Source organism: Miniopterus natalensis, chromosome 18 (genome assembly GCF_054644295.1).
Source record: "Miniopterus natalensis isolate mMinNat1 chromosome 18, mMinNat1.hap1, whole genome shotgun sequence".
NCBI classification, from domain to species: Eukaryota; Metazoa; Chordata; class Mammalia; order Chiroptera; family Miniopteridae; genus Miniopterus; species Miniopterus natalensis.
In genome coordinates, this window is record NC_142098.1 from 6,181,778 (window position 1) to 6,204,685 (window position 22,908).

Below are 22,908 nucleotides of genomic sequence, written 5' to 3' on the forward strand. Positions count from 1 at the left end.
ATGTAGGAGGCAGTGGCTGATCTGGTGAAGCAAGGTGAGTTTTTCCTGCATTGCTTTTGCCTTGAGCTGCCCACCTGGTGAGGATTTGTTTTCTAGACCCATGGCATTTTCCTTTCTTCTCCTGATTTGGATTGAGTAACCCTAGTTATAGCAAATAAACCTTGATACTACAGTGGCTTACCATACTAGAATTATATTAATTGCTCATGTACCAGTCTGAAACAGGTATCTTGGTTAGAAGGTGACTGTCACCCATGTAGTGATTTAGTGGCCCAGGCTCCTTCCATCTTTTGGCTCGTTCATCGACCAGGGCTTCTGAGTTCTCTGCTTCCAGCTGATGAAAGAATGAGAGAATGGAAAAACTCTACCCACTTCTTATGATCCCTGGGTGTAAGGTAGCACATAGCATGTAGTTGCATGGCCCCATGATGCAAGGGTGCTGAGAAATGTAGTCCCATCTGGGCAGTCATCTCCCCATTGACAGCCCACACTGTGGAAGGGGGAGAGTGAGTATTGGGTGCAGGTATCTAACTCTGCCCCAGCCCCAACTTGAGTCCCTGGTTTGGTTCTGTCGCTGTCTTGGGTGCTGTCTCTTGCATTTACTCAGCACATCTTCTGCCAACTCCTGACGGAGATTTCGAGTCCTTGCTATGTGGGGCTACTGCTACTTGCTCAGAAGCAACTGCGTTGAAGGAGCTGGCTGAACAGTCAGTGCCCACTCTCTGTGGTCATTTTGTGGCTCTGGGTACTTTGTGGGCTTCCACAGAGCTGGTGACTTGTTTTTCTGATCCAGGATGATGTTGAGCTATTTTGCAACATCCCTCAGTGGCTGTGAGCCGCCAGGGCTCAAGGAGTGGGATCTAGGGGGGCTGGATTGTGTGGAGGGAGACTGCCTGCTTGGTCTCCCTGAGCTGTGCATGCTGGAAGGTGCATTTCTTGTCCAGCAATGCATTTGTCTCTTGTCCAGCCATAACAAGGCAGCTTCTGGACCAGATGCCAGCCTTGATCTGAGGAGCTCCCTGGGATGTTTCTGAGAAGGCCAGAGTGCATTGCCCGCCCAAGGATGTCTCAGCTAATTAGTCCATTAGAGTTGATGGGCCTCAGATCATGAATTTGGAGCTGTCTGCTAATTATGCCTCAAATGTGATTTTAGTTAAACGATTAAGGGCCCTCCCAGGGCTGCTCTCCCTGCAGCAGCCCCTTGGGCCTCTGCCTGGAGCTCTTGCCAAGATGAGGTTCTTCTCTGTCCTGGGAGAGATCTGCTCCCTCCCAGGGCCTGAGGGAGGCTAGATCTTACAGGTGGCCATTTCCAGACTGAAGTCTTTGCAAAGAATGTGGCAACCTCACACCTTCCAGACATTCCTGTATATGTGCATCGAGGGGAACGGTGCCACTCACTGGTCAGCACACCCATTTATTCTGTATGGGGTCTCAGTGGCTCTGGTGACCAGCAGGGACTCTGGGTCCAAAGCCTACTGCCTTCGCCTTGGGGTTCACCCCAGAACTGTCTGTGATTCTGATGGGAACGCAAATTTGCGTAGTCAATGCCTGTGCTGCAGATCCCCCCAGGCCTGCTGTGGATTAAACCTAAGGTGTGTTTCTGCTCCGCCTCAGGCTGCGTGCTGCCCCCGCGTAGGCGCTGGGCTGGGTGGGCTGCACGTAGGAGCTAAGAGGTTGTGGTGAAGTGGCTGCATCTTCTTTGTTGCCCTCCCACTGAGAAGTGGAGTTTATTCCTTACCTGGGATCTGGGCGGGTCCAGTAATTGCTTTACCCAGTAGAATGCTCTGGAAGAAACAGCTGAGAAGTCCTGGCAGCTTCTGCTTCTGTGCTTTTGAGAGCCCCGAGCTGCCATATGAGCAGCCCAGTGACCTGGCAGGAGAAACCACGTGGAGAGGTCACGGAGAGAGTGAGTCCCTGAGACAGAATGGAGTGAGAGGGGGACCCAGCTAGCCTAGGGTCTCAGCCAAGCCTGGCCTTCCAGCCACGCCTGCCAAAGTCCCAGATACAAGTGAGCTATTTCGGGTGCTCCAGCCCAGTCCCCATGACTGCAACCCCAGCCTCCATCTGCTGGCAGCTGCGCAGAGACTCAGGTGCCGGCATAGCTGACTGGCTGAGCCAGTCCGCCTACAGCATCATGAGAATTAATAAGTGGAGGTAATAAAGAGGCAGTAAAGCCACTAAGTTTGAGGACTGTTGTACAACAATAGATAACCAAAATAGAGGTGTAGCTAATGTCAGCTTGCGTGGAAGAAAGATGACATGTCCCCTGGCACGCAGTAGAGCGTCGCCTCATGCATATAGAAGGGAGCAGGGACAGAGCAGTAAGTGGTTTTATTTAAGGGACACAGCACACAGGTGTGACAGAGTGACAAGGGTCATTACTCCAGATGTGACTCAATCCCTTCATGGGTGTCAAGAGTTCTAGGATTCAAAGCCTGATCGAGATATGGAAGTTCATTGACAATCTCTCGTGGAAAGCAAACCCATGGATTTAAATGGGTTTTCCATTCCACACAGTATTGCTATTCACGCCCTTAATCTCAGGAGGGTTTTCCTGTGTCAGAGGGTGAGTATATTCCCGTGTATATACATATTTACATACATACAACTATTTTACATATGTGTGTTTATGTCTACTTAGCTGTTGCTGTGTAACAAGCCACTTCAGGGCTTAGCGACTTAATAGTCATCAGTCACTCCTCATACATCTACAGGTCCGTTGAGCGTCTTTATTGACCTGGGCCGGGCTGGGCTCCTCTGGGTTGGGTTTGTTTCTGCTTCTGAGGGCAGCTGCCTGGTCTAGAAGAGAACTGGCTGGGACCCGTCGATTCCTTCATGACCTCGTCACATCCCTCCAGCAGGCCAGCCAGGCATTTCCCATCGGTGACAGGCATCTGAGAGAGGAAGTGAACACCCAGGTGGCTTATCAAGTCTCTGGCTGAATCACACTTGCTCTGGTCCCGTTGGCCGGGGCAGGTCACAGGGCTGAGCCCAGAGTCAAGGTGGGAGGGCACCGCTGAAGGGTGTGAACAGATAGGGCCATTATTGCCATAGGCCTGCCATGGTGGGCTGAGGCACCTTTTTCCTGCCCACAGGCCCTGGAATTGCCACTTTCCTAAGGGGAAACTTGCATTGTTATTCAGCCTGTCGTTTTCTCATCTGTAAAATGGGCACCATGCAAGGTAATCAAAAGAAGACAAGTGTGAAGCATGTGGCACAGTGCCTGGCACAGAACAGGCACTTGGCAGATGTCAGCAATTATAATGATCAGCTTACTTATAAGCAACCCTGGGTCGCAGGCACATGGTCATTGGTAGCTACTGGCACTGGTTGGTGTCTGTTCCTTGGCCTCTATGGATAAATGATGGGTCTCTTCCAGCTAGGGTGTCCCCACCGACTCCATCTCCCCTGACTGTGGGCAACAGGGGTCTCGTGACACTACAGCCCCATCTTGCAGCCCCCATAGTCCCAAGGGCTCTGGGCTATCGTCTGTAGATGGGAACAAGTTGCTGACACCCAACCTAGGGTCCAGACGTTGGCCCAGGTGCCCATGGGCTGGATGCACAGAGCCCCCTGAGGAAGTCCCAGGACTGCTGGGGGGCCCTGTGGTGTAGTCTTCCCTGGCTCCCCTGAAGGGTCAAGAACGCTGCTGCATTTGGGAGGTGGGTTCATTTTTGTTCCTTTCCCCTCAAAACTTGGCCTTTTAAAGGGGTTTTGTTCCAGGGTAGGGAAACCTGTCATTAGGTTCAGATTTGGACTATGTGGTGCCTGCCACCATTCAGACACTGAGGAGCCCAGAGGCATGGCCAAAGTCCCTTGCTGGCATTTGTACCAAATACGTGGCTGGGCCCAGGGCTGGGATGCTGGCAGTTTCAGCCTGGTCTGCGCGGGAGCTGGATGGGGCTGTGGCGGGAGTGCCGGAGAAGGCGCCCAGCAGCTGGGCTCTGTCATCTTCTGGAGACATGGCCCCTGTTGGCCAAGGAATCTGGGCCTGCATCTGAGATGAAGCTGCTTTGGATGCACACCCCCGGCCCTGGAAGCGGCGGAGCACCCTGGGCAGTGGGCCCAATTGGGGACTTGGGGCCGGGATGCCGGGAACTGAAAGCTGGCCTGACTTCTGAGGCCTGTGGGGCTGGCTCTCCAGAGGCCTCGCTGCCTCCAAGATCCAGCTGCCAAGCAGCCTCGACTCAGGCAGGGCCTCCCGTCCTCCGAGCGCTGCTCCGCCCCTCTTCCCCCAGCAGGCCCCCATCCCTTGCTCTGTGCCTCAGTCCCTCCACCCTGGCTGCACAGTGTGTCTGCCTTGATTTCTCTCTTCTCTTCAATTAGAATCTGTAATAGTAGTAAAAACAATAGCAGCCAGAGTGACAGTGGTAATAGCTACCATTTATCTAGAGTCTTCCATGTGCTCAGGCGTGCTGAGCCCATTACGTTGAGTGTTTCATTGTGTCTTTGGCTATTTAACGAACAGGCCCAGGAGACCACCGTTCCTGTGTATGGTGAGGATGCTTATGTCCATTGTGTGTGTGCTTATCAGACTCGGCACCCAGTGTGGGCCTGGCTCTATGGTGCTGTGACTGTCCTCACGCTCTGGATAAGTGTCTGGAGTGGTCAGTTCACATGTGGAGCTGCTATTTCTGCCCACGGTCACAGCCACCCTCTTGCAGGCCTGGCAGGCACCCAGTGGGAAAGGCAGAAACACCCACACACATTCATGCCTCCTGCATGTCAAACCAGCAGATGCTAGAGACATTCACAAGCTGTCATCACTTTTGGGGCCGGGGGTCCTTCTGTTTTTCTGTTACAAGGGCATCTTTATGTACTTTTCATTCACCTTGATTTTTATTTATTGTACACACATTTCTATAGAGCTTCCGACGAGCCAAGGCACTGTTCTAAGTGCTTTGCAAATATCACCTAGTTTAATCATCACAGCAACTCCATGAGGTAAATATTATTTCCTGTTGCTACAAAGGAGGAAACTGAGGCAGAAGGAAGTTTAACACCTTGCCCAGCATCACACAGCTGGTAGGTGACAGAGCCAAGACCCAAACCCCAGGCAGTCTAGGGGCAGACTCTGGGCTCCATGCCACTCGGTGATGCTGCTGGCTTGTGGCTCCACTATGAGCTCAAGGCCGTTAGCACTTGACCTACTGTAAAATTAGGGCTGCTGGGGTCCTTCCTGCGTATTTCTTGAAGGTATGTGTTTGCACTTCATTCCACGAAGGTGCATGTGCGCTGTTTCTCACCCACGCAGGTGCAGGTACGCTGTTTCTCACCCACGCAGGTGCGCTGTTTCTCACCCATGTAGGTGCAGGTGCTCTGTTTCTCATCCATGCAGGTGCAGGTGCAGGTGCAGGTGCGCTGTTTCTCACTCATGCAGGTGCAGGTGCACTGTTTCTCACCCACGCAGGTGTAAGAGCGCTGTTTCTCACCCACGCAGGTGCAGGTGCACTGTTTCTCACTCCACACAGGTGCAGGTGCGCTGTTTCTCACTCATGCAGGTGCAGGTGCGCTGTTTCTCACCCACGCAGGTGTAAGAGCGCTGTTTCTCACCCACGCAGGTGCAGGTGCGCTGTTTCTCACCCACGCAGGTGCAGGTGCGCTGTTTCTCACCCACGCAGGTGCAGGTGCACTGTTTCTCCACACAGGTGCAGGTGCGCTGTTTCTCACTCACGCAGGTGCAGGTGCGCTGTTTCTCACCCACGCAGGTGTAGGTGTGCTGTTTCTCACCCACGCAGGTGCAGGTGTGCTGTTTCTCACCCACGCAGGTGCAGGTGCGCTGTTTCTCACCCACGCAGGTGTAGGTGCGCTGTTTCTCACCCACTCAGGTGCAGGTGTGCTGTTTCTTACCACGCAGGTGTAGGTGAGCTATTTCTCACCCACGCAGGTGTAGGTGCGTTGTTTCTGAGTCTGAGCTGCTTGTCTCTCTATGGTCAGTGCAGTGCCCTGGGCTAGCACTTTGGGACCAAGAGAGCAAGGTGCGAGGCTGATCCCAAGTCTGGGTGGGGGATACATTTAGATCCACAAATTACCTTCCTGCTCCCACAGCACTTCTACTCCAGGCAGTCCTGAGAGACTGACTCCTGGTTCTGTGAATGGGCGGTGGCCCTTAAGGGTGGCCTGAGGTAGCAGAAGGATGGAGGTAAGGGCCTGGCTGAACTGACCTCATCACGAGTCCATAGAATCAGGGACTTTTGGAGCAAGAAAGCCTTTGAAGACACCTTTTTTCCCTGCCTCCTCCCTTTTTCCAGGTGGGGAAACAGGTATAATGCGAGGTTCCCAGGCTAGCATTTTTCCCTCACCATAACCACATGTCTCCCATGAACAAGACTGGGAAGTAGGGCAAGACTACGGAGGGATTTGAGTTGGTTGAAAATAGGGAGCTACTAAGGACTGCAGATCAGGGAGGGATCCTGTGAAAATAAAGGAGTGTGCCATCTGGACTGGGGTGTGAGCCGAGGAGCTTGGGTGGCAAAGTGCTTTTCAGGTTCCTCTGGCTGAACCAAGAAGTCAGGCATGGAGGTTGCCTGGGGGTAGGCCAGGGAGCTGTGTGGGACAGTGTCGAGCAACCCAAGGGGCCGCTGTCTGCTCACGAGTGGAAGAACCTGGGCTGTGTGTGGCATATCACAGCCTGGGTCTCAGGTTGGAGAGGCCTTTTGCACCTGTCCAATTTGCATTCTGGGCAGTGGCTTGGCTGCTGCTGAGGACAGAGCTGGCTGAGGCTGCAGGAGACACCAGGCCTGTGTTTTGAGCAGGAGCCAGGGCTGGATTCTGGAACAGACAACCGGCCCAGGTCCAGTCCGTGTTGGCCCTAGATCAATGGAAGCCATCACAGGGCCAGTGCATTGCCTCCGAGCTGGGTGGGGCCTCCTGGGATTGCTGTCCCCAGAGTCACTAGCTCTGAGAACATTATCAGCATGTCCTGGTCTGCCAAGGGCGGTCTTCCCTCTGCCCAGGCCCCCTGACTCTGATTCCTGGTCTCTGCTTGACAGCTCACCCAGGATGTTTTTATCGACACAGAGAAAACACAGGGCCTGCTGGGAGGAGGAAAAGGAGGGGTAGCCGTTTGCTTTTTGGCTGCTCTTTGTGTTCAGACACTGTGCCAGCTCCGTGGGGCCTCCTCAATGAGTTTTTCCACGCATGTCGGGGAGACTGGCGACCCATAAGTAATAATAATACAGAGCGCCGAGGACTACAGTGGGGCATCACAGACAGCCGGGGCTGTACTGAGTCTGGGGACCCAGGGTGGCTTCTCCAAGAGGGGACCTTACAGCTGAGGCTGGGAGTAGGTATTATTAGGAAGTACATAGAAGGAGAAAGTCGGGGGAGCATTGTGGGCAGAGGGCAGGGGTGGGAAGAGTGGAGGGGAGACAGAATGGAAGGCATTAATCATGGGGGAAGGTGGAGTTGGGCAGTTGCAGGGATCGAGCAGGACTCATTCATCGGTTAATAACAGAAAACAAGCTCAAACTGGCTTAAACAAAGGGGACAATTCAGTGGTTCTTTTAACTGAAAAGTCCAGAGAAATACTGGCTTCAGGTATAGTTGGATCCAGGTGCTCAGACAGTTGTCAGAGCCCATTTTCTATTGCTTCCCCTCCTGGATCTGTTTTCCTCTGTGTTGGCTTTTTTTCTTAGTATCTCCCTGTAAAGAGGTAAAATGTTCTCTTGTGTCAGATTCCCATCCTCACATCTCATTCCTGTCAGCAGAAGAGAACAGATGTCTTAGAGTCACATCTCTTTGGCCCAGCTTGGGTCAGGTGCCCAGCCTTGTGGCCAGGGATGTGCAGAGTTTTCATGAGTCAGACTTGGGTCATGCATCCACCCTGTGGTTGGGGGAGAAATCAACCCTGTCCACACCTTATGGGTGAAAGTGGTAGTGGTGGGGTTTCCAGATAAAATACAGGACACTCAGTTAAGTGTGAGTTTCAGGTGAAGAACAATTTTTATAAAGGTATACCCCCAATACTGTCTGGGACATATTTATCCTAAACAGTGATTGAATCTGAGATCCAAATGTAACTGAGTTTCCTGTGTTTTTATTTGTGAAGTCTGGTGAGCTTCTGGAGGGTGGCCCTCCAAGGAAGGTCAAGGTCTTACCAGGAGAAGGAAAGATGGATGCAAGGGGGGTGGGGTGTGTGTTTCCAAATCACAGATGTGTACTGCGGAGGCGAAGAGAGGGACCAAGAGCTTTTCTTGAATCTTGATCCTTCCTGAAGGTACAGTCTGTGAAGTCAGCCCTAAGAACTATGGGTATTTGGTAAAAGAAGTCCCGGGGGGGGGGGGGGGTGAGGAACTCAGAATGGGCTTCTGGTACTTGAGTTAGGCCCTAGGGTTAGGGAGAGGCATTCATGAAGTGGGGGCAGGGTGAGTGGTGGGTGAGAGAAAATGTCCCATCTCCACCAGCCTGCCAGTTAGGACATCAGGGTCCCTGGCCCCTCACCTAGCTGGACTGGCTATGGGGTGACAGATGTCTTTGTCTGAGACTAACCAGCTTGCTGTCCACCAGCCTATCTGCTCCCTATGAATTCACCAAATATGTCAGGCTTCCTCCAACGACCAGTGGTAGAGAGCTGGGTGGTTGAGCAGCGAGCTGGGTAGTTGAGTAGAGAGCTGGGCGGTTGAGTAGAGAGTGTCTGGTTGAGCAGAGAGCTGTCTGGTTGAGCAGTGAGCTAGGTGGTTGAGTAGAGAGCTGGGTGGTTGAGTAGAGAGTGTCTGGTTGAGTAGAGAGTGTCTGGTTGAGCAGAGAGCTGGGTGGTTGAGTAGAGAGCTGGGTGGTTGAGCAGAGAGCTGGGCAGTTGAGTAGAGAGTGTCTGGTTGAGCAGAGAGCTGGGTGGTTGAGCAGAGAGCTGGGTGGTTGAGTAGAGAGCTGGGTGGTTGAGTAGAGTGTCTGGTTGAGTAGAGAGCTGGGTTGTTGAGCAGAGAGCTGGGTGGTTGAGTAGAGACCGTCAGGTACCCCAGAAGCAGAGCCTACAAATGAGGGTCCTAGGCAGGTGTGCAGGTGATCCATGCGGGGCAGCTCCCCGGGCAGACTAGTGGGGAGGGGAGGAAGAGGGGTAGAGTGGGGAAGAAGGCCAGCAAGGTGCAATTTCCAGCAAAGTCTTAGGCAGAATTTCCAGCAAAGTCTTGGCTTCCGCCTGACCCTGCAGGGAGCTCTGGAGTAGAACTTGTGCCTCCAAGTGGTGCCTCCTGGAGGCAAGGAAGCTGGGCTCCTGTTCTCCTGTTCTCCTGCTCCAGGCAGTCACTGGAGTCAGGGCCACCTGGGGACAGTGGGGGTGGGGTGGGAGGGTTTAAGTTCCTCTGAATCTGCAGACAAAGCCCTAGGGATGTCCTCTGAAGAAACCTCATACGTGTGGGCTGCTGGTGGGGACACCCAGACTGAGGGGTGAGCCACCATCAAAGGGCCTGGATAAGTTGGGAGGAGTTGCATGCTGTGAACCTCTCCAGGGGGTTTCTAATGCAAATTATCTTCAGAGTCTGGAGCAGTCCTTCAGAGAAGAGCCCAGGACCTTCCCCAGTCTACATGAACCAAAGCTTGTGGGAACTGGGCCTGAGGGTGTGAGCTGGCTGACTCAGAGCATCCCAACTTTGGTGGAATTGAGGGGCTCCAGTCCTTACTTCCTGCCCCTGTGGGGACTGATCTTTTTCAGACTGGTTTGGGTGTTCCTGATTCTAATTGTGGCTCTGCCACTCTTTGGCTCTGTGACCGTGGCCAAGCCCTGTCCATTTTTGAGGCCTTAGTTTCCTCATCTGTGCTCTGAGAGGTTCTTAACCTAAAGTTCACAAAAAAGGTCAATGTGCAGTTTTATTCCCTTGGCATTTTTCTAGGGGAGAAATTCTCAGAAGAGTTTGGACCTCCCACAGGTCAGAGCCTCTAGAAAAGGGCTCTGGCCTGGGCCTGACATCCTGGGACACAGGTGTCACATCCCAAGAACCCTGGCCTTCCTCTCAGGAGGCCTTGGTCCCTCCCAACTGCACCTTGTTCTTGCCTCCCCTTGCAGAGCCTCAGTCTCCTCATCTGTAAAAGGGCTGATTGTTCCCTTGTTGACCTCTTAGGGTTGTTGGGTGATCAGGTGACCCAAGGAGTGCAGTGGGACACAGTGTGGGTGTGAGGGGTAGAGTCACTGCCATGAATGCCTTCTTGTCCCTAGGCCCAAGAGCGTCCTCAGACCTTGGATGCTGGTTATCTAGCATCTCTCAGACCTCTGTGACTTCCCAGGGACCACTCTGTGGTCACTGGGGTCCCTTTTCATACAAAATATTTTTTTTAGGTCTTTGCTTGCCTCAGAGTTGAATGTGGTGTGCAGCTGTTGGGGTGGGGAGGAGAGAGCTGCCATCCTCCCCTGCTCCCAGGGACAGCTCAGCTGGCCCGATGCCATTTCTGGAATCAAGGCCTTGTCTGCATTACATGACCACAAAAAAGGGTCTTGCCAGCCCCCCAGCTCCCTATGCGTGCACAGCCAAGAGCGGTGAGAGGCAGGTGGTTTCTGGCCGTGGTCTCTTCATGGTCCGTGTGCACAGGGTCGCTGTGGGAGGGGGCAGTGGGGTCTGGGGGTGGAGAAGCCCATTGCCTCCACCTTCCTTCCCAGCTGGATTCAGAAAATCGCCTCTTTCACTGGAAAGTTGCAAACCTCACCACCACGACCCTCCCCGCTGACTTCTGTGTGCGAGTCCTTCTAGGACCAACTTGGGCTGGTTTCTGTTTGCTCTCATGCCTTCTCCAGGATGCTTTGCTGTTATTTCTGATTGTAGAAGTGATCATGCATGCTCATGTCAAGCAGTTTGACGACCTTGAGCCCAGTGCCCAGGCATGACCTCTGGGAACATTTTGTGCAGTCTGCCCAGCGCCTCTGGCTGCCTGGAAATGCACGTAGAGAATGTAGCCCATGCTGTCGAGTTCTCCCTGCCCTTCGGCAACTGCTTTCTCTTTCGGGAAAACATGAGGAATGTTTCTCCAAGTCAGTAAGTATAGAGCCGCATGTAGTTGTTCAGCACATATTGGTTGAGTGCCTCCTCCATGGTCATGGATATGGGGTGTGTCAGATGGCAGTCAGTGCCCAGGGGAAACTAAGGCCGAGCCTACAATTTCAAATAGAGGGGTTTGGAAGACCTCACCCTGGGAGCAGGTGACTGAGCTCATCCCGTAGGAGGGGAGGGGGGGAGGAACTCCAGGCAGAGGAAAGGGCCGTGCAGAGGGCCTGAGGTGGGACCATGCCAGGGGGAGAGAGGAGGGCAGAGAGGGGATGGGGAGACAGATGGTGGGTCTTTGTAGGACATTAGTAGGACTTTGGAGAATAGGAGAGGATGGGGGCAGAGAACAGGAACCGACTGCCACTGTCCAAGTGAGAGAGGACAGACTCTATGGCCGGGAGTCCGTGGTAGGTGAGGAGGTGAGCCCTTGCTGGCCTCAGGGACATTGTGAACGCAGAGCCAACCGACCAGATTCACGGTGGGGTGAACGCGCAGGGGTGGGGAGGTTGAAAGAAGCTGCAAAATGACCCCTGGGTTTCTGGCCTGAGCAGCAGGAAGGAGGGAACTGCCCTCGTGGATATGGGCAAGCAATGGGGAGGACAGGCCTGGGGCTGCACGACTCAGATTGCACACGGGCTTGAGACACCCTGGAATAGCTTGGTGCTTGTGGGGGGCAGGCAATGATGCTGTGTCATTCTCCATGGAGCAGCCGCTTAAAAAGCTTAATTTCTTTTTAGTATAAAACTATTGAGGGAGAGAAGACACGCAACACCACAAATCCAAATAGTTCTGAAAGCTGGACAGCGAGGAGATAGCTCCCAAATCCCATTCCCCAAGGGCAGCCACTATGATGGAAGTCTAGCATATCCTTCCAGAGAGTTCTGGGAAATGTGTCTCTTTTGTTTTTTAGCCAGTGGATCTGACCCTGGACCACTCCTCACCTGCTGTCCCACCTGACAGCCCCTGGGACCCTCGGAGGCTCACTCAGAGCAGAGCCATTACCTTTTCTGTTCTTTCATGTCCCGTTCTTATGTGACCCTCAAGGCACTTCTGTGTCACAGGCTCATCTTACAGATGTGGACACAGATTTATAGGCACAGAGCTGGTGACACCCAAATAGCTAATATACCGAATAGACTGAGCTCTCTGGGAGCCCAGAGAGGGACCTTTGATTCTGCCCAAATTCGGCTGTTGCAGGGAGGCTGGGTGTCAGCAGTCACTGGTGCAGGGGAGGGATAGACCTCATGGCTAGCAAGGGGGAAGGTGCTCCAGGCAGAGGAAGCAGTGCAGGCAGGCAAGGGTTTGGAGGCCCCGGCATGTGGTCCAGCCTGTGAGAGGAATGGGGAGGTCCCCAAGGCCCCCAAAGCAAGGACTAGGACCAGAGGGGCAGGAAGATGATTTCTGCAAGAGCTTGGGGGCCAGATGGGGTGGACTCTGTGTGTGTGAGAGTGTGTGTTATGTGCATGTTGTATATGTGTATGTCGCATGTGTGTTGTGTGAAAGTGTATGTATGTGAGAGTGAATGAGTCTATGTGTGTTACATGTATGTTGTATGTGTGTATAGTGTATGTGTTGTATGAGTCTGTTATATGTGTGTTGTGTGTTATATGGTGCGTGTGTGGTGTGTTATATGCATGTTGTGTTATATGTGTATCGTGTTATATGCAGTGTGTTGTGTGTGTGTTGTGTGTGCTGCATGTTGTGCATTACATGTGTGTTGTGTGTGTGAGAGCGTTATGTGTGTGTGTTGCATGAGTGAGTGTGAGTGTGCACACACAGCAGGAGGGGTCCAGAGTCTGGCCCAGACCATTGCCCTCTTGTCCTCTCCTGAAAGCGAGGACTCCTGGGATGTAGAAATGAGAGATCTTGTTCCACCTGTTTAATTGAGAGAAACAAGAAGCCCCAACCCCGCATTCTCCAGGGGTTCCAGGCTGCATGGAGCCCCCAATGGGGCTGGCTTGTGCTCCAGACAGGGGCGCACACCCTTTCTTCACAGTGAGGTGGCCGTGGTCTGTGGGGACGCCGTTCTTTGCTCGACAGATGACAGCCCTGCCTGTCATAAGCAGCCTGGCTCATAGCCACCCTGCTCAGCAGGGCACGCGCGCTGGACCCTGGCAGCAGAGCCAGCGCCTGTCCCGGGGCCAGGAGCTGCTGGCAGAAGCAGTTCCAGCTGCTCGAAGATCAGAGCCACATCACAGCGCCTTTGGCCTCTCCCGTTATCGGCACTCGGCTGTGCGGTGTGGTAGGCCAGTGCTGGGCAGGTCAGCCGTGTGGCGCGCCAGCTGTGTGGCAGGCAGTGGCGTGGTGGGGTCAGCGGTGTGCTGGGTCATGGGCTGGTGGGGTCATCTGTGTGGCAGGCAGTGGCACGGCGGGGTCAGTGGCCGGGCAGGAGGGCAGCTGAGTGCAGTCGGCGCTGGAGATGTCACTTGAGGCCTCACAGGGCCCACCTGTGACCAGGTGTACGGCATCCCTGAGCACAGTGGGGTAGATGAGAGGACAGGAAGGCAGAGAGTGACAGATGTCGGAGAGAAGCAGCCGCTCCATTTATGACCTGCTGGCCAGCTGGCAGCGTGTGGAGGGCCTCACCGTAGCACTCATTCCCCTGTGCCAGCTGTACCACGGTGCTGTTGTTTCCACATTCAGGTGAGGAAACTGAGGTACAGACAGGTAGAATCATTTGTGCGGGGTCACACAGTATAGGGCGGAGGAGCCAGGGCTTAACATCAGACCCTCAGGCCAGTCACCTCCCTTCTCCAAGCCTCGGTTTCCTTGGGGTGAAGCACCAGCTCCCCGGGTTGCTGGAGAGTTTAGTAACGTACCTCAGGTGCTGAGCAGAGCCCTTGGCACAGGCCAGGCCCTCACGACAGAAATGCTGCTTATTGTCATCACTGAGTCCTCTGTATTCATCACCTCGGTTACTCCCTCGCCCCGCAAGCCCATCACACCCTGGTTTCCACCATAAACACTCTTTTGATCGCTAGTAGGGAAAATCCCAGGGAAGCCAATAATGGACTCGCAAAGCCCCAGGGGCTGCCCAGCCCTGGACAGTCTGCCTTGTGTTAGGTCATCTCAGCCTAGAATCACAAAGGTTGGAAGATTCTGGGTAATGCCCAAGTTTTCTGTTGGCCTTAGCCAATTTTCTCCATGCCCAAAAATCACATTGTGGAAACAGGAGCTTTTGAGGAAGTCCTGCAGTCGGGGAGGGGGAATGCTTGTGGGGCTGTGAGCACCTTTTACTCGTCCTTACCAGGTGCTTGCCCTTCCCACCTGTTGGAACCAGCCTGGTGGCTCAGGGTGGGGGTGGGGGGAGAGGACTTCAACACTGGGCTCTTTAAGCTCGTAGTTCCCAAAGCATGAGCCACATTCTGTGGGGAGATGGGGCATGGGCTAAGTGGGGACAACTCCTGGTTTAATGGTTCTGTATCTGTTAAAAAATAAGCATTATTTTATTTTATTTTTTTAAAATATATCTTTATTGATTTCAGAGAGAGGAAAGGAGAGGGAGAGAGAGATAGAAACATCAATGATGAGAGAGTCATTGATCGAGCCCGCAACCTGGGCATGTGCCCTGACCGGGAATCTAACCCTGATCGCCTGGATCCCAGGTCGATGCTTAACCACTGAGCCACACCCGGCCGGGCAGCATTATTTTTTAACCCGCCCCCACTAGGACCTCACACATATGATTGCACTGGTCTTATTGCTTATGGCAATGGTAGGTTTGAGAGAAAGAGAGAGAGTAGCAATGTGAGGACAAGTGTGGCAGCCCCGTGAGACCAGGTTCTGGGGGTAGTTGGGACACAGGTGTGTGGATGCTGACCGCTTGCTGGGGGGACAGCCCAGGAGTAGACTTCACTGGCCCACACTGCTTGTGGCTTCTGCTGCAAAGCCATCTTTGGAGGTTCTCTGCACCCTGGAGGGTGCAGGGCCTGGGGCTTGGAGGAAGGGAATGTAGCGACCCCAGGTTCAGGCCCCGGGAGAAGCCCTTCCTGTTAAGCTCTGCCATGCCACTGCCTTCCCACTACCCACCCGCCTTCCACCTTTCTGATACGCAGTCCCTCAAGTCCAGAAAGTGTGTAAGGCTGCAGTCCCCAGGGTGCGGGGAAGGCATCTCTCAGCAAGGCCTGCCCGCAGTGGCGCGGGCTCCCCAGGATGCAGGCCAGGCTGCTTTGTACAGTGTGCTGGGAGAGGAGAGCTCGCCAGGAATTTCCTGGGGCAGCTCCAGGGCAGACTGCTTAGATGGAAGGGTTTCGGGGTGGCCGGGTCCTGCCTCCCAGCCTTTGCTTCCCTGGCTGGCCGATCCCAGCCCTGTGCATTCCTGGGATCTCTAAGTTGTACTGGGTTCTGTGGGTACCAGGAGTTTCCTTTGAAACCCGTGGCACCAACATCTGTTAGCTCTTAGAGCACAGAAAGATTGACAGAGAACTGCTGGGGCAGGCGGCGGGGGAAGATATTAAGCTCAGGAGTATGAAGTCGCAGAGACAAAGAGGAAAAACCCCAACTGAACTCCAGCCCGCTCCCCAAGGCCCTGCTTTGATGTGGTTTCCTGTCCCCGGAGGCCTTATAAGGCACTGTGCCTGCGATTCTGGGCTCCGGCTGGTGCTGGCTGCACAGGGCGCCCAGAGGAGCTGGCGTCTCTTCCTGGGGCCCCTGTGGGGCAGAGGAGGGCAGTGCTGGGATTCTGGAAGGAGATAGGTCTTGGCCCTGGGGCCTGAGAGGCCACCAAGCCCGGCCATTGGGCAGGGGGCAGCCTGGCACCAGGCTGGTGGGTCAGGAGGTCTGGGGATCCAGGAGGCCTTTGAGGAGAACTTGGAGCAGAGGCTGAGGCCCACTGTCCAGGGGACCTGGGAGCAGGGGGTGGGCAAAGTGATGGCTTCTTATGGGGTGGTGGTGAAGGGTGTGGGCTCTGGAGCCAGATGGCTCGCCTTCAGTCCTGGCTCTGGAACTGGTTGAGTGACCTTGGACGAGTCATTAACCCCTGTGCCTTAGTTTTCTCATCTGTAAAGTGGGGACAGTAATGGTACTAGATCAAAGGATTGCCATGAGGACTAAATGCGAAGCCCTATGAAGAGCGTGCCAGGCCCTGGCTGGTGTGGCTCCGTGGTTAGAGCATTGGCCTGCACACCAAAGCGTTGAGGGTTCGATTCCCGGTCAAGGGCACGTACTTGGGTTGTGGGTTTGCTTCCCATCCCTGGTCTGGGCACATGTGGGAGGCAACCAATCGAAGTGTTTCTCTCTCACATCAGTGTTTCTCCCCCCTCCCTCCCTCTCTCCCTTCTTCCCTCTCTCCCACTCTCTGAAAAGCAATGGAAAAAATATCTTCTGGTGAGGATTAATAAAAAACATATATATTAAAAAAAGAAGACGAGTGTGCCAGGCTGGGAGCGCGTTTCTAGGTGACCGTGGGTGCCTTGGCTCTGGCGAGCTTTTCCGCTTCTCCCAGGAATGGTCTGGTGGCCATCTGACAATAAGCGTAGGAGTAATAAGCAATAACCACTGACCTCTTGGGCCCCAGGCATGGTATCAGGCACAGTGCTGAGCACTTGATATTCAGTGGCTTACGTCATCCTCACACGCACCCGAGACATCGTGAGGGCTGCCCTCCCTGTGCACACATTGAGATAGTTCCTTCACCCAGAGGGCCCAGCTTGTGCCAGGCAGAAATGGGATTTGAACTGTGGTCTCACCAACTCCAGTTCCATGCCCTGCACCTCCTGCACTGTGGCTCCCAGTAGGGCTCCTTTCTGGCAAGAGGCCCGAGTGCCTTCCTGCACAGTGGTCCTGAGGACCTGGCAGGGGACCTTGCACGCAGGGCTCTCGCCCAGGGCTCTGCCGTGTCCCGTACCTCATGGGTAAAGGCTGTGTGGACCTTTGAGACCCTTTGGACAGATGGGTCTACTTGGCCACTGACCCACAGGAGCTGCTGGCTGGGCTGGTTTTCTTGCACTTCTTTAAGTGCGATCCTTGGTCCCTGGCAAGTGCCAGGGCTCTGAGCCACCTCTGTCTCTGTGCCCACAGGAACCCTGATTTCACTGTACATGCTCCGGTGGGGCATCAAAGGAGCTGGCTTGAGTCGTGGCCCTGCCCCTCATCGGCTGGTGCTCCAGAGCCAGGCACCGGGCCTCTTGGAGCCTCCTCCTCATTTAAACACAGGGCCAGTGGGAACCCCTTGATATGGAGGTTCTGGGGAGGGCTCTTTGCACTTGGTAAGTGGTGTGAGTGGCTGCCATTATTTCCGGTCTCATATGCTCCTTGAGGGCAGAGGGCGCTTTCTTTGTAGGAAAAAACCTAGTATCAATTATACCTGTCACTTCATAATTTGCAAATCATTTTTAAGAGCATTTATTCCTTGAGAGATGGAAAGAGGCGGGCCATTGTGATGCTTAAAGGACTTACTCTCTCTATAAGGTGCCTGGCACGGTGTCTGGCACATAAGAAATGCACAGGCATTGTCAGCTGTCATATTATTGTTGAGGCTTATCACTATGCCCATTTAATAGGTAGGCAGACTGAGGACCACGCGACTGCACTGCACTTCCCTGGGCCATCTGGCTCAGTGGATGAGATGAGTTTTTGCCGTAGTTGAGTATCTGCAGTGTGTCAGCAGACCATGGCGCTGAGGAGCTTTCGAAGTGTTATACAGAGCAGAGCGTGGTTTAGCAGGAAGAACTTGCCAGAACTCTGCTTTAATACATCAGAGAGCATGGTCCTCCCAGCAGACAGTTCTCAGAGAGCATTGAAGCCATCATCAGAGGATGCTGTGGGTGCGTTCTACACCTCACAAGGCATTGTTACAGGGTCCCAGACAACTGCTTTGTTGATGGTAACACCTGGAGTCTTTCAGCTCCTCCAAGTGTGCCACTAAAAGACACGCGTGCTCCAGAGCCTTTGTCTCGCGGATCCCGTCGGCCATGCAGGGAGCGGTCAGGGTGGCGGCTGGGGTCAGCACCGAGCCCCGCACTCCGGAGGACCTCAGCATGCAGAGGTCTGTGGTTCCCTTGAAGACAGTCCCCGGCTCCTGTGACAAAGTACCACCGCCTGCCAGCCTCTCTGTGGAGGCGGCATCCGTCTTCCCCTGGCATGAAAGATCGGCTCTAATTGGCTGCTGGGGCGTGCCAGCCACCTAATGATACCACCTGAGTGTGTCCCTTCCCTGTCACTGTTTCCCAGGTCCCCCGTCAACTCTGGCTGTGTTAACACAAACAGCCAGTTTACAAGCCCCGGAAATGTTTGGTGATTATAATAATTGGCGGAGGAGGGGAGGGGAGCCATCCGGACTGAGGAATCATGTGGCCTGGTTTTGAATCGGTGGGACACCTAGGGTCTGAATGGCCACCTTGTAACAACCTTTGAGAAAAAGACTGCAATGCCCTGAACGATTTTAAAGAAGAGAACAGAGAAGACCAACCCCAAATTCCCAAGCGTTAGCTGCTTATCTTTAAAACAAAACAAAATGAAATGAAATAGGAGAGTTACCCCCAGCTATGTCCAATTGGTCAGGTGGACTATACAAAGCAATTTTAATATTTTAATTTAATTTTTCTCTTAAGACGTGCACTGGGTTTTCTTTTAAGCATCAGAGGAGCAGGATCCCCCCAGCTTTTCAAGGAGAGGGTGCTTTTTCTTTCCCTTTTCACTTATTTTTTCTTCCAGAAAGGGTAGCTGGTGATAGCTGCTGAGTTTGGGCTTTTTTATCGCTTGCCATTTTGTGGTTGGAGAAGTGCTGCCACAGTGTAATTGTGGGCATCGGGAGCGATAAGGCCGTGTAATCCTCCCAAACTCACTGCTTCCTACATAAAGGAGCATTTCTCAAAGCGGGTGCCTTGGAACACAAATCCCACATCATGCTTTGGAAAAATAAAACTAGTCTAACGAGGTTCGAGCTACCACATTATTTGGGTACTCACAGTGTCCATTGCCAAGTAAGGGACCTTGTTTAACTTTGTTTAAAATAATCTTTTTTGATCACAGAACTCTTCTTGGCAGAAAACCAATAAATACAGAAGATAGTTTGACAACTAGCCTTAGCCTTTTGTCTGGAGTTATCCTGCTGGGCTGGGGTCAGAGAGATGGGACCTTTGTGGACATCCCAGAAATTTCCCAGCCTGTGGACTAACCAAGCTCCCTGGGCCAGCCTGACAGCCCCCTCGGGGCAGCCTGATCCAGCCGAGGGGGAGCAGCTCTGCCCTCTGGGATGAGCTACTTGCCACCTTTAACCCACGCGAGGGGACCAGGCAAGGCGTGTGCAGGGAGGCGTGTGTGTTGGGAGATGTGGGAGGTGTGATGGAAGTCAGAGCACAGAGGGTCCTAAATATCATGCTGAGGAGTTAGGGTTTATGTTAAGGGTGGTAGGAGCCCACCCTGGGGCACACGGGCCTCTATGAACCACCTAGACAGCCAGCCTCCATGGAGGAAGGATCCACATTGAGATCTCTTCTTGAGCCCACAGGGCAGGCTCCTTGGTCCGCCTGGAGGGATAGATGAGGGGCATTTTCTGATCTGGTCTTTGTCTTTTCCTGGGGTGGAGGGTGGAACTCTCCTTCTGAGGGAGCAGTGTGTCCCGTGTTGTTTTGTGGTGGGCTACGGGCCGAGAAAATCACTTCCTAAACAGCAGTGCGATGATCAGTTCTTCAGGTGTGATGGGATTGTCCTCGGTGGGCCCAGATTCCCACCAGAACAGTCAGAACAGGGTCCCTACCTCCTCGTGACCAGCCAGGCACATGCTCGCGACGCCACCTTTTCTGTCCCCGTGCCAGGTGCCTACCTGACCCCGAGATGTCCTTCATACCCCTCCCTGTCTTGTCTTCCTCCAGGAGCTCGTGGGTGAGGTTTTCAGAGAAACGCTCAGCGAGGATGAAGAGGAAGACTTTCGACTGGAAGGTACTAGAATCCATTACTTTCTTCCCAGAGGGCAGTGAAGTGGGGAAGGGGCCATCTGGTCTACCACATGCCCTGCAGACCCTCCAGAAAATCTGCAGTCCAGCTAGAGGGCAGGACTCGGGGTGGGGGCCGGGGGAGCTGAGGAGCAAGAGGGGAGTGTGGCTTCCATAGTCCAGGCCCAGAGTGGAGCCAGACCACGTGGGTTCACCTGCCGGCCCTGCTCTGTCAGCTGTGGGACCTTGACAGGTTGTTTGACCTCAGCTGCTCCGTGGCGAGGTGACCACAGTGGCTCCTCATGGGCCCCTCACGCAGTGTCAGGCATGCAGGGAGCACTCCCTGCGATAGCGATTATGTTTCCCATTTCTCCATTCATTCACCCACCTGGAGCACACGCGTGCACACACCCGCCCGCCAGCCCTCACCTCCCTCCTCTTAGTGGCCACGCCTTCTTTCTTCAAGGGGAAGCACCGTGCTGAAGAAAGAATTAGGACACTAGAGGAGAGGGCCACCGCCGCCACTGGCACACTAACTTGACTCTGGCCAAGCAAGGGACCTTTCTGAGCCTTTGGCTCCACATTTGTAGCAAAGCAAAGAGGGCCTTTCCCTGCCTGGCTTCCTGAGTTGGTGCAAGGAACAATGGCACCTACCGGTGTTTGCTAAATGGGATTGCATTTCCACTTTCTACTCTGACTCAGAGGAGAGAGTTGCTGAACTGATGCCTCCTTACAGCAGTGAGGCCCTCTGTGCTGGGGAGGGACAGGCAGCTGGCAGGAGAGCTGGGGGCCCAGGGGTCTCTGGGGAGAATCTAGGCCTTGAGAGGAGAGCAGACAGCCCCAGCAGGTTCTCGAGGGGAACTGTGGCCACATGTGGCCTGAGAGCCGTTATAAAGGTAGACCCTCAGGCCTGCGAGTCCAGTCTGCACTTTCATGGGCTCCTAGGCGACCTGTATGCACACTGCACTGTGAGAAGCACTGTTTTAGGAGAGTCATTCAAGTGTGTAGGAGGCAGGCTGGGGACCCAGGTATGTAGCGAGCTTTGCTCACTCAAGAGCAGGTCTTCAGTCAAGGGGGAGGCCCCATGGACAGACAGCTTTGTCCAGGCTGTGGGTGTTTTCCTTGACCGTGGAGGCCTGTGGATCTGGTGGCTGCACTCAGGGGCTCCCCACGTCTCAGTGGTCACCCTGACTCCATGGACAGATGCCAGGATTTGGTGCTTAGAGGAGATCTGGGGAGTCAGATAAAGGTCTGCAGGATGTAGGCCTGGGACTTAGGTTGACCCCAGACACTAATCTAACACTTTTTTCATTTATCTGTTCATTTACCCATTCACATGGGAACTTACTAGCAAGTTCATTCTCTGGTACATCCACTTCTCCACCTGTCATTCGCTTACTATCCATCCAACCACCCACTTGTCCACTCATCTATGTATCTATCCACCCATCTCTCACTCATCCCATCACCCACCCAGCCACTAACCCATGACTCACCCATAGCCCACCCATCCAGCACTCACCCAGCCACCACTAGCCAGCCCTTATCCATCACCCACCACCCATAACCCATCCTCTGCCCATGTAGTCATCATCCATCACTCTTCCCTTAACCCACTTAACCCCCCAGTTATCACCCATCTGTCTCTCCATCTGTTTTTCCAGCTACCCATTGTTTATTTCCTCCTGGGTTAATGTCCAAAATGAGGCACTTCTCTGCCCATTGAGGCCCAGTCTGAAATCATGCAACTGATTTCAAATGAGTTGTCTTTCCCCCTACAGCCAGACAGGAAACGGCCACCCATGGAACCCACCTCCCTCTACAAGGGGGGTGACTTTGGTCAGCACGAGCCCTGATGTAGTATAGCAGAAGGGGCACTGGCCCAGGAGCCCATCGATTAGGCTCCCTCCCAGCTCCGGCAGTGACCTGCTGTGGATCTGGGCCCAGTCCCTCTCTCAGGGCCCCCTCCCCCTCTGTAATGATGAGTGGGGACTGGTGGGTGCTCAGAGGATGGGGGCACTTTTCAGGGAGGATGAACTGCAGTGGGGTCGGTACTTACAATGTTGGGCACCTAGGAGGTGCCCGAGGGTCCCAGCTCCTGTCTAGGACAGGGCATGAATTTTGGGGGCACTTGGTCTGACCTCATAGCCCACTAGCTGCTTGTCAGGCTTCTAGGGCAGTCTGGGCGCCTTGCCAGCCATGGAGGGTTTTCAGGCACGTTGGTGCCACCATTGATGAGCAGGGGGTTGGGAGCCCCTCACCTGCTTCGGTTTCCCATCTGGGGGTTGGACTAGGTTTTCGGTGGTCAAGTTGCCCAGCCCCTTTCTTCAACAAAAGCTTACTCAGAGGCATACAACGTAAAGCGGCTAGAGCAGGTTGCAGAAGACATCCTGTTACAGACAGCGTGTTATCTTTTCTGTAGCAGAGGGCACCAGACACTACTGTTTCCTTGTTCATGTGTGCATCTGCCACATATGTGTGTTGTTGTGTAGCCAGAGGCCTAGGCAGGCAAACACAGTCTCTCCTGAGTACAGGAGGAGAAGCCTCAAACTGGAAGGAATGGTCCAAGAGGACTGTCGTGTTACCTGTAATTAATGTTTTAACTTTTACAAGAACATAATCATATATCTCTTGTGAAATGAAAGACTAATGACAGAATTAAAAAGTGAAAACAATAGGTAAATAAAGCAGTAAGAGTGGCAGCTCTGGCTTGTACCTGGCCTGCCTGGTAGAAGGCTGGGCCCAGTGACCAGCTGTGGCTCTCTGGCTGCCCACCCCAGGATGGGGGATGTGGCTGTGACCAGAAGGCCACCCCACTTGCTGGGCTGGTGAGCACAGGTGCTGTGAGTCCTGGCCTTGGAGAAGCGTCCACCTGGCCTGGAGGGGCTGGGGGTGGGGGCTCTGGGTGTCCCTCTGAGCGCCGGCCAGGGAGAGCAAGCTGAATCCTGAATCTCTTCTTTGTCTTCCTCTTGGCCAAGTTCATTGCCTCTTGGCGGGCTGGAGGGCTGTTTAAGGGGGGAAAAAAGGCCATCTGAGGCGTGAAGATAAAAAGAAGTCTTTTAGCC

The 22,908-nt window shown here is 53.9% G+C and overlaps 1 protein-coding gene across 1 annotated transcript in view; it reads left to right on the forward strand.

Moving 5' to 3' along the window:
* Window positions 1–22,908, forward strand: part of NKD1 (NKD inhibitor of Wnt signaling pathway 1) — a 67,614-nt gene that overhangs the window by 24,539 nt on the left and 20,167 nt on the right. The window contains exon 4 of the mRNA XM_087826611.1: window positions 19,784–19,850. Within this exon, the coding sequence (XP_087682737.1) occupies window positions 19,784–19,850 (67 nt within the window). The remainder of the gene's footprint in view (window positions 1–19,783; window positions 19,851–22,908) is intronic.